At 44.8% G+C, this 13,343-nt stretch overlaps 1 protein-coding gene across 7 annotated transcripts in view; it reads left to right on the top strand.

Moving 5' to 3' along the window:
* PCM1 (pericentriolar material 1) overlaps nucleotides 1–13,343 on the top strand; it is a 713,620-nt gene that overhangs the window by 419,367 nt on the left and 280,910 nt on the right. For all 7 annotated transcript variants that reach the window (XM_069200330.1, XM_069200304.1, XM_069200313.1 and 4 more), the window contains exons 25-26: nucleotides 3,036–3,208; nucleotides 3,298–3,429. In XM_069200330.1, the coding sequence (XP_069056431.1) occupies nucleotides 3,036–3,208; nucleotides 3,298–3,429 (305 nt within the window). The remainder of the gene's footprint in view (nucleotides 1–3,035; nucleotides 3,209–3,297; nucleotides 3,430–13,343) is intronic.

Below are 13,343 nucleotides of genomic sequence, written 5' to 3'. Positions count from 1 at the left end.
CAGTGTTACTTTTACAACTGTGTAGCATGAGTATGCCTTCGGACACTGAAAGTTAGCCTAGCTGTCTCATACTGTAAAAGTTTTTGTAGGACAGTCGGCAAATTGGTAGGTTGTCTAAAACCACATTAGCATAATCTAACTTAGAATGGAAGTTATTATCATTGCTCCACGTGCTTCCAAGGTCACTAAGGAGGCTATTTTCCTCACCTTTTTTTTAAAGGAAAAGTGCATGTAGACACCAAAAAACACACTTGAGTCCTCTGACAGATTACCATCAACCCTAAATTATGAACCGCCTATCAAGGAGGTGGTAACAGGCCTAGATCAGTGGGTGAGTAGTGTTGATCCCAAAGCCAAGTCTTTTTTTTTTTTTTTTTTTTTTTACAGACTACCTCAGTTTTATCAGTGTTTAACTGAGTTGGCTCAGCTCCATCCAGCCAGAAATATATCTCCTGGTGTCCTGAAAGTGTGCTTACTCTGAATGAGTGCCATCCAGATAAAACGGAGTGTCGTCAGCATAGTTATAAACATCTCAACCTCTATTTATCAATTCAACGTTGAGAGGCCTTCTATGAAGACCTCCAAGAAGAAGCACAATAAACATCTCAAGAGGGATTATTCAGCCTCTTAATGTTTCTATAGCTTAAGAGATAGGTCATCCATCTTTGTCAGATTTGGGCCTTTGCCAGACGTGAATTTTGTTGCTTCAGTTCTTGTTCCAGTCCATAGCACAGACCTCGCAGATTGCACTTTCCCCTAGGCTATGCTGGCCCTCATTATCCTCAATTCAGTGTCTGTAGTGCAACTCCAGTGATTATTCCAGTGGCAGCTTTATTCTCTGCGTTGGTCGACAGTCTTAAGCCTCTTCCTAATGCCATTTCTGCCCTATTTGACCATCTACCTCTGCCAAAAGCGCTGCCTTTTGCTCTGCTGGCATCCTTGACACCACCAGAGCTGACTCTGGGGCCAGTACAAAAACTCGCAAATGTTTCAAAGACAAAGGCTATTTTATTCAATCCTTGATGCAATTGATGGAGGAAATGTTCCCTTTGCCCCCTGCCACTTGATAACTGTTTTGACATGATTGGGAATTTTTGTCTGATTCAAAACCCCTTTCTGATGCCCAGTATTTTTTACCGTGACGAAGATGGAAGCAGTCAATATGCCAATTTCCTTCCCCCCACATTTTACACCTATGGTGACTATAGGACCCTACAGATTGCTAGTGGCTTGAATATCTCACTTGGGTCGAATCTGGAATGTTCTTCGAGGCCTCGCACTGAGGAAGTTGCCTCATCCATGGCTGTTGTGCATGAAGCAGAAGAGATCTGTGAATTGCTGTTGCCTATGGGCCAAAGTCAGTGCGTGGAATTTCAGTGTGGAACTTAAAAATATCCCAGTCTCCTCAGGAAAACCTAAATGCTTCTGCTTCAAAGTTCAGTAGTTGCATTACTTTTGCTCTTGATGACATTTATCCCTTTCAACACATATAGTATAATGGATTGAACCTCAGCTGCCCCTTGTTACTCGTGATTTTCTTTGATTGACAAAACAGCATTGCAAATATTTGGAATAAAGCTGGAGGAAAGGCTTCATTCTCAATATAAGTATATATAGCAGGTTGTGGGGAATACAAACAACTTATCCAAAATGCTAAAGCAGTCTATTATGCCACATAAATAGAAAACTGAAACAAAAACATGCATGCCCTTTTTTTCATCGTTCAAAATCTCTCTTGCCCTAAGACAAATGACCCAGGCTTCCAATCACTTTATAACAATTTGCCTATCTTCTTTAAAGGGAAAATTGAGGTTGTGATTTTTCTGTCCTTTCTGGATAGTGATCTTATTTAGGTAGACCTAGCATTTCTAAAATAGGCAATCCCTGGTATTAATTTGCAACCTTATCTGAAGACCAAGTCGGAAATCAAGTCCTGCTCCCCACTTGATCATTGCCCACCTAATTTTCTTCATTTAGTGACTTAGCATATTTGTCACAGGTTGGTGGCTTTATGGAGTCTATCATTAAAATCTGTTAAGGCCCCTCTGTCATGAGCATAGCCCTTTTTCTAAATAAACCTATGGTGCATTCATCAACACATATCAATTACAAGCCGCCCTTGCTATTTCCCTGCAATCCAAAGATCACTATAACTCTCCAGGTCTTGAAATATCTTGGAAAAAAAAACAACTTGCCGAACATATCCCAATCTTGGTTTAGGCCACTTCAGAGTACTGAAACAACACTAGTAGCCATACAACAAGCTGTACGTTCCAAATTTGACAGACTCAGTCACTGTCACTTTGCCGATCACAAGAGTGTCTTGTGCTGAAATTGAATTTTCCTTTCCTCTACACCTTTCCTCCCATGCCCTTGATACCTTGGTTTCTGGATAAGATTGACCAAGACAGGACTCAAATAATCTTTGCTGCTCAGGTTTGGCAAATCAGTAGTGTGGTTTGCAGTACCTCTCTGGGTAGATATCCTTTCCCAGTGGGAGGGCCAGGTTTTACATCCAAACCTTCAGAACCTACAACTCCATGGCAGGAGATTACGCTGGACGTTTACCTGCATGCCAGTTATCAGTTGTAGATGTTATTTTGTCTGAAGATGGAACAAGTTTGTCACTTGATGTGATAACACTGTAGATCCCTTGAAAACCCTGTCTTTCTTTAACACATCAAGGCTTTGCTGCAGGAACAGTCAAAGGTTATTTGTCTTCCTTGTTAGCATTCCTCTGCCTTACAGGCCAACTCATCACTATTTAAATCACCTCTATGCAGTATCAGCAAATAGTTGGTTACCAAAGGGAAGTAACTTTTTCGTTTAGTACACGCTTTAAAAAACGTTTTAAAATTGAGAGCTTAAAAATAAATTCAAAGCATATGACTTCCATTTGATTTTACATGTTCTTCTCTTTGGAGCGGTGTGAAATTTAAAAAGAGCATATATAATGATAACATTGTTTTTCACTTCTACTGGAATTTAACTGTTTTCATATTTCTTGTTATTGTGTATTGTCTTATGTTTCACAGAAACTGGAAGTGACTTTTCCATGTTTGAAGCATTGCGGGACACCATTTATTCCGAAGTTGCAACTTTGATTTCTCAAAATGAACCTCGTCCACACTTCCTTATTGAACTTTTTCATGAACTTCAGTTGCTTAATACAGATTATCTGAGGCAGAGAGCGCTATATGCATTACAGGTAACTGAAGCATTTGAATTTTTTATTCATATAGATGGAAGAAGTCTGCACAAATATAAAATGTGTTGTTACTATCTGGCTTTAATCAGGACATAGTAACCAGACACATATCTGAGAACAGTGAAAAAGAGGAGGAAGAGGGTGGTAAAGTCCTGAATTCTGCTGCCTGGGTCGTGTCAAACTCTGAGCTCACTCCAAGTGAAAGCCTTGAAACTGATGATGTAAGTGTTTTGTCTTACTATGTTACTTGTCTAAAGAACAGCTTTATCATGATTTTACTCCATTCATTTTTTTGTGAGCTTTATTACGGTTGCCCAAACATCAGTTTTGACTTGGTTTATAAGTTTAATATATGATGCCATTACTTTGCCTCCTCTCTCACAACCATTCTTAGGATCACCACAGCCAAATTTTCTGTTTTTGGGGGGGGGGGGTTAAAACAATATGGCCCTTGTGAATTTTACTGTGCATAGTAGGCTATATTCCCTATATTTCTTCCTTTCAAGCAACATTTTCTTGACCAAAGCATGTTGTTGGTGAATGTGGCGTAGCATCTGGATTTCTCAATCATGGGATCTTCATTAATATTCATAAACATTAGACTAATTTTAAACATCCTGGAGCACTACAGCAAATTAGAAAAATATTTTTAGAAACATTGTCTTTCTATTTTTATCTTATTTGAAATTTAATCTGAATGTTAAGGAAGACAAAAATTTAATGGATTCTAAAACGACATGGCATTGTATTGCTGTTCCAGTGCTAATTGATAACTATAACAGGAGTTCTTTATCAAGAGCATATTTAAGTATTTTTTTTCTCTATCAGAAGATCATTATTAATTCTCATAATGCTGAGAACATTTGAATAGAACAACAGCTAATCCATTCCTAATAAGATGTGGGAGCCATGAGGAATAGGAAGAAGAGCAATACCTTCAGCATGGATTGAACACCTGCAACTTAAATGTTACCTAATCACAATTTGTGTTTGCGATTCAGTATTTGGAAGGGCTGTGTGTAGGGCCTCCCTTCCACATACTAAATCTGAATGAGAAGTATGAATGTTTTGCAACCGAATTACAGTCGCAAAACATTCACATTTTACTGACTCCTTAAAGGAGGTGGTAAACCGTTTGCAAATGGGAAGGGGTCCCCAATGACCACTTCCCCTTTGAGAATGGAAAAAAAATATTTTTAAGAGTAGGCAGTGGTCTCGTGGACCACTGCCTACTTTTAAAAAGTGAAGCTTCAAGGTTTTTTTTTTTAAATAAGTAAAACGGACTGTTTAAAAAAAATAAAAAAAAATAAATGCTTTATTTCAAACCAACAACAGACATGATGGTCTGCTCAACCCAGCAGGTCCCCATCTCTATGATGGCTGCGATTCCTAATGAGCTGCAAATTTTAATCTGCCTCATGAATATTAATCAGGTGGGTCTGTTTGTGACCCGCTAGGAATTGTAAATGAAACTCAAGAGTTTCATACATTAAAATAGCGATTTTTATCATTGCAATTAACAGGAAATCTCAAGTAGAAAATTGCTGTTTCTAATGCTAGTACATGTAGCCCAAAGGCACTATTTCTGATGGATACAACTACCTGTGGATTCCTCACCTATTGAATTCTCCCAAATGCGCAGCATTCAACGGAAACTTCTTTCCAGCTCTGCGTGTCAGCGAGGACGTCACAATTGCCTGACTCCACGCGGCTCTGTCTGACGTCATCGTGGCAATAAGAGGTCCCCGCCGGTGTGCTGACGTCCGTTCCCTTTTTTACGTGCCTTCGATAATGGTTATTTCTTCAGCTCTTGTGTCAATTGCTGTTGAAAGGGATACTTTGTGTTTTCGGAAATGTCTGCTCCGAGAAAGTCAGGATTCAAGCCTTGCAGAGAATGCGGAGGTCGTTTGTCAGTTACTGACCCGCATAATGACTGCCTCTGGTGTCTGAGCTCGGACCACGACGTTCAGTAGTGTGGTTCGTGCCAGAAAATGAATCCTAAGGTTCTTAAGGAGCGTGATGCCAAGTTGTTTCAGTGAGTCACCATAGATCTTCGGCGGTGAAGTCGACGAAGAGTCATAGGAAGCGGCGCCATCACGATTCCTGGCGTCTCCATCTGCTCGGCACCATAAGTCATGGGAGGTCAACCCGACGGTGACTCCACAGACTTCTCCGGCGCCGTCAGTCTTTGAGGTGGTGGAACCTCGGAGTCTTCGCTTCTCTCCGGCGCAGTCAGATATCCAGGATCCGGCACTGGCTCCACAGGAGTATCCGGTCTTCCCTTCTCTGGGATCGGATCCAGCGGCATTCCTTAATGCCATGTTTGCCATGTTTCAGAACATGGCGCTGGGAGGTGGTGCACTGGCTGGCCCCACTGGTCCCTTGGCATTTAATTTAGGCGCTCTGGCTCCTTAAAGACAGACGCCGTTCATGCCATTCTGTCCGGCAGGGGGTGCGGCCATCGACGTCGGTGGAAAGGCCTTCGACACCGGTGTCTATCCAGATGGAGTCGTCCCGAAGCTGGATGGCATCGGTTGGTAGAGATTGGCTGCCCACGGTGCCGATGGATCCATCTCCGACGTTGGATGGGTCCGGAGATCGGGTGGTGATACCTACTCAACACCGTTCTTCGACGTCGGTCAACTCTTTGTCGACGCCAGCCCTGGAGGAAAAGTTGTGTTGTTGGAGGAAGGAGAGTACCGGAGACAGTAGGAAGGGGAGATTGTGGAGCCCCTGGGTGACTTTCAGGGGTTAGACTCTGCCATTGGGCTGGATACTTCCCTAGAATGGGATTTAGCCTCACCAGGGGAGTTTACCCAGGAGGCAGCCTCGTTTCATTCTGTGATAAGAAAGGCTGCTGATTTCTTAGATCTCCTGCTTCCTGTTGCCCAGGTCAAGACAAATATCCTGACGGAGGTGCTACATCCTTCCACTGCTGTTGCGGAGCCATTGCTGCCTTTTAATGAGGCTCTGACGGATCCCATTGTTGAGGTATGGAGAAAGCCTGTTTCTTCATCAGCTGTGAACAGGTCGGTGGCCAGAAGATATAGATCAGCTCCAGGGGACCCTGGGTTCCTTTAGAAACACCAGTCTCTGGAGAGTCTGGTGGTACAGGTGTCTTGTTCATCGCGGACTGTTCCTGGCTCCTTCCCTGGTGTGCCATCCGACAGGGAGTCCAAAAGGATGGAGCAGTCTGCAAAGAAGGTTTTCTCGTCCTGCAGCATGGCGCTTAAGTCGACAAATGCCATGTGTATCCTGGATAAATACATTCATGCTGCTATGGATGTGGCTAAAGCTGCGTTGCTTGATATGCCCCAGGACTTGCAAGGCCTCCTTACAGATACCCAGGCTGCAGCGACACAAGTCGTACAATCATGACTGGACACCACGGACTCAGTTGCATGAGCCATGGGAACATCCATCGCTACCAGACGTCATGCTTGGTTATGTACGTCTGGGTTCTCTACAGATGTCCAAGCCACTCTGTTAGACTTGCCCTTTGATGGCGATAAGTTATTTGGCACTAAGGCTGACTCTGCTTTGGAACGCTTCAAAGAGTGTAGGGCAACAGCGAAGTCCTTGGGCCTGCAAGCTGCTTCGACCCCTTTTAGGTCGTTTAGATGTTTTAGGGTGTTTGAACGAGGGCCGTCCTTTCGTGGAAGATTGCATCAGACAGGCAAGCAGCCCTCAAGTCTCCCTTACAGATCTTTTGGGGGGCGGGGTAGAGTCTGCACTAGAGGAGCCACCCAACAGGAGCACCCTGCCTCTTCCTCTTCCTCTTCCTCAGGGGGGGTGCAACAGGGGAAGCAACCCTAGTCCTCTAACCATTGCATCCTATGTATCTCCTGTAGGGGGAAGATTGTCTCTTTTTCTTCCCATGTGGGAGTCGATCACATCAGACTCCTGCGTCATCAGTGTTGTGAGGAAAGGCTATGCCCTTCCCTTTCGGAAGATTCCTCCTCCCTTCCATCCCCGTCTTTCCTTTTGTTCAGAAGACCATTTCCTGTTGTTAGAACAGGAGGTTCTATCCCTATTGTCAAAAGGTGCAGTGGAGTTGGTTCCCGAGCAGGAAAGGGGTCAGGGATGATCCCCAAAAAGGATGTACGTTTGAGACTGATCCTGGACCTGAGGATTTTGAATTGGTTCCTCAAACAGGAGAAATTTAAAATGCTGACTCTAGCACAGGTGCTTTTGGGATTGAGCAAGGAGGATTGGATGGTGTCTGTTGACTTGCAGGATGCTTATTTCCATATTCCCATTCTCAAGTCACACAGGCAGTATCTCTGGTTTGTGGTGGGGTCACAACACTACCAGTTTGCAGTCCTTCCTTTTGATCTTACTTCCGTGCCTCGAGTCTTCACGAAGGTGATGGCGGTGGTTGCAGCAAATCTCAGGAGGAAGGGAATAGCAGTATTCCCTTACCTTGACGATTAGTTGATCAAAGCCAAGTCTCCGGAGCTCGTGCTGCATCACCTGCAGATGACAACCCAGTTGTTGTTCAGTCTGGGCTTTTCGATAAACGTGCCCATGTCTCACCTGGAGCCCTCTCAACGCCTCCTGTTCATAGGGGCAGTACTGGACACAACATTGAATCAAGCCTTTGATTCCAATGTTTCGAGAGGGAGCGCTTGTTCCAGTCCTCAAGGTCCTTCGTCTGCTCGATCTGTTCGCTTCTTGCATTCTGTTGGTCATTCGTGCACGCTGGCACATGAGGGCTCTTCAGTGGTGCCTCCGCAGTCAGTGGTTTCAGCACAAAGGGGATCTTGCTGAGTCGATAAAGATCTCCAGAGACACTGCAGTGGATCTACGATGGTGGGCTGTGGACGGCAAACTTTCTCAAGGAAGGCCTTTTTCTCTACCACCTTCAGTGGCCACGGTGATAATGGATGCTTCCACTCTGGGGTGGGGAGCTCATCGGGGGATGGGGGGAAATCAAAGGCCATTGGTCTCCAGTGGAGCATATTTTTCATATCAATCTGCTGGAATTGCTGGCGATACTTTTGGCTCTCAAGGCCTTCCTCCCTTCCCTTCACGGTCAGTCGGTTCAAGTTCTGACAGACAACACGACCGCGATGTGGTACATCAACAAGCAGGGAGGAGTAGGGTCATACCTTCTCTGCAGAGAGGCTCTGCGGCTCTGGTCCTGGGTACGGGACCATCGGATTTGCTTAACGCAAAACCATCTGGTCGGGGTTCAAAACGTGCGTGGGGACAGTCTGTCGGCTCCTCAGCAGATCACGAGTGGCGTCTTCATCCAGATCTGGTCCTTTACATCTTTCGAATGTGGGGATTTCCCCAGGTAGACCTATTTGCCACTCGGGAGAACGCGCACTGCCCATCGTTCTGCAGCCTCCAGTATCCGGTGCAGGAAGTGTTGGGGGACGCGTTTCAGATGTCCTGGAACGGGCAGTTGCTTTACGTGTTTCCTCACCCCCAATACCCATGATTCCTCAGGTTCTGAGGAAGATTCGCCAAGACCGGGCCCACGTCATCTTAATAGCTCCGGATTGGTCAAGAAGGGTTTGGTACACGGACCTTCTCCAACTCTCAATGTGCCCTCCGCTCCGTCTCCCTTACAGGGAAGACCTCCTCTCGCATGGGCAGGTTCTACACCCCCACCTCCAGAGCCTGCACCTTCATGCCTGGAGATTGAACAGGGCAATCTGAGTTCTTTTTCTCTCCCACCGGATGTGGTGGACGTTATTTTATCGGCCAGGCGACACTCCACGAAATCTGTCTATGCGAGCAGATGGGCTAAATTCGTTACTTGGTGTGGAGAGAAGCAAATTAATCCCTTAAATGCCCTTTTGTCGGACCTATTGTTGTTTGCATTGTCCTTGGCACAGCAAGGCTGCGCTGTTGCTACTGTCAAAGGCTATCTTTTGGCTTTCTCAGCCTTCTTATGCCTACCTGATCAACCCTCTTTGTTCAAATCCCCTTTAGGATTAAGGTTTTTGAAGGGGCTTACCAATAGGTTTCCTCCCACTCCGTTTCTTATGCCCCACTGGGATTTAAATCTGGTTCTAACCTTTTTAATGTGTTCACCTTTTGAGCCTCTACATTCTTGCCCTTTGAGATTTTTAGTCTTAAAAACTGTTTTTCTTACGGCCCTCACGTCTGCTAAGCGTGTAAGTGAGCTTCAAGCTCTTTGTGTTCATCCTCCTTTTACGACCTTTCATGCGGACAAGGTGGTGCTGAAGACCAGGGCTGCTTTCCTCCCCAAGGTAGTGACTCCTTTTCATCTGGGGCAGTCTATCACACTCTCATCATTCTATCCTCCTCCACATCCATCTAAGGAGGAGGAGAGAATACATCGACTGGACCCAAGGAGGGCCTTGAATTTTTACATAGGACGAGAGAGTTCCACTTGTACGACCAACTCGGATACGTGGGGAAGAGGAAGGGGAAGGCCGTCCACAAACAAACACTATCCAGGTGGGTCGTTCTTTGTATTAAGATCTGTTATTCATTAGCAAAGAAAGTTCCTCCTGTTGGAATAAGAGTCCATTCCACCAGGGCTAAGTCGGCCACATCGGCCCTGGCTAGAGGTGCTCCAGTGGCAGACATTTGTAAGGCTGCGACTTGGGCGTCCCTCCACACCTTCGTAAAGCATTATTGCTTGGACTCGGAGGTTAGGAGGGATGGCCATTTTGCGCGGTCTGTGCTGCAGGATTTCTTGGTATGATCAGTCAGACACCCACCTCCGAGGCGGTACTGCTTTGGGACTCTATTCTTTAGGTGAGGAATCCACAGGTAGTTGTATCCATCAGAAGAGCAAGTTACTTACCTTCTGGTGGATACACTAGCTACCTGTAAACTGTACAAAGGAAATGTCTGTCTGCTGTGTGACGATATATGCACAATTGGGTTGTGTCTCGGTCATGTGATTGACATTCCCATCTCTAAGTATTGATTTATATGAGCCCAAGCTGTGCCACTATGGCAGTCTCCATTATGGCCATGAGTCTCTGGTAGTATTCCAAATTCAAGCAGTATCACAATGTCTTATCAGAAATTTAAAAGTACACTCATTACGAGCTCCACAGCTTCAACGGCCTTGACTAGTGAGGTGAAAAGTGCTGCAGGATGAGCATCAGGCACAAAGTGAGTTGTCCTGTTTGGCAACTTCAAATCTCTTTTATGGGGTTTATACCCAGATTGCATAATGCACCAGTGGCAAGAGAAGAGGGAACAGTGTTGATGTTTCCACTGACCTGAAAGTGTATAATTTACATACTTGTGGATTCAGGTTATGCAGTTTGAGATGTTTTGTGTTTTTGTGGAGACCTCCACAAACCCTCACTTCCACAGATCCACCTAAATGAGAAAAGTGCTTCCCCTGCTTCAAAAAGGGGAAATGAAGACAGTTTCCACATGCAGTGGAGCGTATCAAGAAACTCTCTAGATGATAGGCATGGTGTGCCCATGAGTAGTCCTGCTTATCTTGCAGATAATCTCACAAGCGCAGCCAGGACCCATCAGAAATGTAAGAATGAAAATAATGATAGTAGGCGTTTTTACCATCTAAACACATAGATTAAAATCCATGTATCCATCAGGTCCACCCACCACTGCTCTAATCTAGGAAAGAGTTGATGACACTTCTTTAAAGAACACTACATCACAATGCTTTAGCTGTCCATAAACTAGCTGCCTGTCCCATCACGTTTTGTTTTTACGCTTGCCTTTGACTTTGTGCAGCGCTCCACTGCCTCCTGGTTAATTTAACACTGTAGAAGTCCCCTACATACAATTTGCTTTGAATGCTGGCTTAATATGCAAATGGAGAGAAACCACCTTTTGACATGAAAACAAATACAGGACAGGTCATCCATCACCTCTGTACCGCAAGGTAACTTTGAAAGAGAGACAAGGATTTTTTCAAGATGACTGCCTGCCCCGGTCCTTTACTCTTCAAGACCGTAAATGCTTATTTCCAGATTCAACACTCATTTGAGATGTGCAGCCAAGGTGATTGTAGTTGCAGCAGCACCAGCAGGTGATCATTAAACACAGTGACTATATTGCTTCTTCTCCTGGAGGGCAATTTTCACATGCTGCAAGATGTGGGGAGGAAGATAATGTCAACAGTGCCCCTAAACATCTGAGCAAACAATGCAGCTGTTTCCAGACTCTGGCAGTGGGCATTGGGAAGATAGTGAGGATTATTTTGTTATTTCTTGACGTAGGTAGTTCAAGAAGGAAGTACTTTGACATCTCAAAATGCTATGCAGAAATCTTTAATTATGAATGGCTTGAAATTTCATCAGAGGTGCAACATACAAGCGCAAAAACTCTCTATCTCTACAGCTCTATCTCTCTATCTCTCTATCTCTATCTCTATCTATATCTCTCTATCTCTAGCTCTCTCTCTATCACTATCAAATTTACAGGATTCAAACTGAAAGTGCAGGCAATGGTCATGAGACAGCCATTCGCCTACCTGTGAAGAACTTGTTAAAACAAAGTGGCCATACCATTCCAGTCCATTGAGAGAGACTCCAATAATGCAAAGGCCATGATGCGCAGCAATGTTTTGAGACCCCAGATAGTCCTTGGGTATTTGTGGCCACTCATTTCCAGCAACACCCTTATCAAATGCAAGGATACCATTAGCAGCCATAGTATCCTTAACAGAGCTAACTTTGCTACAAATCATTGCAAATGCTTAAAACAATGCCAAGCAGCTAATCCGAAGCAAACGTGGACAATTTGGTGGGATCACTTTGGACAAGTGGGTACTGTTAGACCTGACAGCCTTAGGGTGGTCTTCCCCCAACTTTTCGCCTGCCTCCCTCTATTTGTCTGATTTCCTTTTTGCTCGTTTTAGGACTTTGCACACTTTACCACTGCTAATCAGTGCTAAAGTACTTGTGCTCTCTCCCTAAACATGGTAACATTGGCTCATACCCAATTGGCATATACCATTTACCTGTAAGTCCCTAGTAAAGTGCACTAAATGTCCCCAGGGCCTGTAAATTAAATGCTACTAGTGGGCCTGCAGCACTGATTTTGCCGCCCCCTTAACCATGTCTCAGGTCTGCCATTGCTAGGCCTATGTGCAGTTTTACTGCCACTTCCACTTGATATTTAAAACTACTTGTCAAACCTTAAAAGTCCCCTTTTCTCTATGTAAGCACTCAAAACATAGGCCCTAGGTAATCCATTGGACTATGTAAGTAAAAGGCAGGACATGTACTTTTATGTTTTACATGTCCTGCTAGTGAAAAACTCCCAAACTAATTTTCACTACTTTGGAGCCTGCTCTTCTCATAGGCCAATATTAGAGATTCACTTATATGCTTTTAAGTGGTCATTTCTGATCTGAGAGGAATCGACTTGTCATATTTGGTATGGATGGAATGGTAGTAAGAAATCCTGCTTACTGGTGAAGTTGGATTCTCTATTAATTTTTCAGAAATGCCACTTTTAGAAAGTAGGCATTGCTCTGTACTTACTGCAGTCTGTGCCTTGCAACCTGTCTCCAATCCACATGTGGTCTGTGCTGGTTGACAGCTCCCCTTGTGCATTCCACCCAGACAGCCATAACCACTAGACACTCAGCTGCATCTGCATACAGATGGGTTTCCCTGGGCAGGAAGGGTGGAGGGGCTCTCTCTTAGACTTCAAATGCCAGTAGCCTGCCCTCACACAAAGGACTGATAACTCCCCACAGGGCTCCTGGCAGATAGGGTTGGGCTTGATGTTTCCTCCACTTCAAAGGCACTTTGAAATCAGACACTTATGAATTTACAACTCAACTGTGTCAGAGGGACTGCTTGTTGCCCTGCTGATCCCTGACTCTGCTGGAAGGACTCTGCCTTCCACAGTAGTGCTCTCCAAGTGCTTGGATTGAGCTTGCCTCCTGTTCTGACCTTTCAGGGCTATCAAGGACTTCCCCAAAGAAGAGAAAATCCAGGGTGTCGGAAAATCAACACAATGCCTGCAGAATTAGACGTAACATCTGCCAGATTGTCGCACTGCGTATTGCGCAGCTGAAAAATCGCTGCATCACCTTCCAGATCAACGCAGTGCCCAATGGCTCTGCTCAACGTGTTGTGAGTTTTCCACGCATTGTTCCTGGGCATCAAAATATCCGTGCATCGCAGTGAAGAACCAAGGCTGCACTCCTGGA

This window comes from Pleurodeles waltl, chromosome 1_2, assembly GCF_031143425.1.
Source record: "Pleurodeles waltl isolate 20211129_DDA chromosome 1_2, aPleWal1.hap1.20221129, whole genome shotgun sequence".
NCBI lineage: Eukaryota > Metazoa > Chordata > Amphibia > Caudata > Salamandridae > Pleurodeles > Pleurodeles waltl.
Note: the sequence above shows the minus strand (reverse complement) of the source record. Positions and strands in the feature narration are given on the sequence as shown.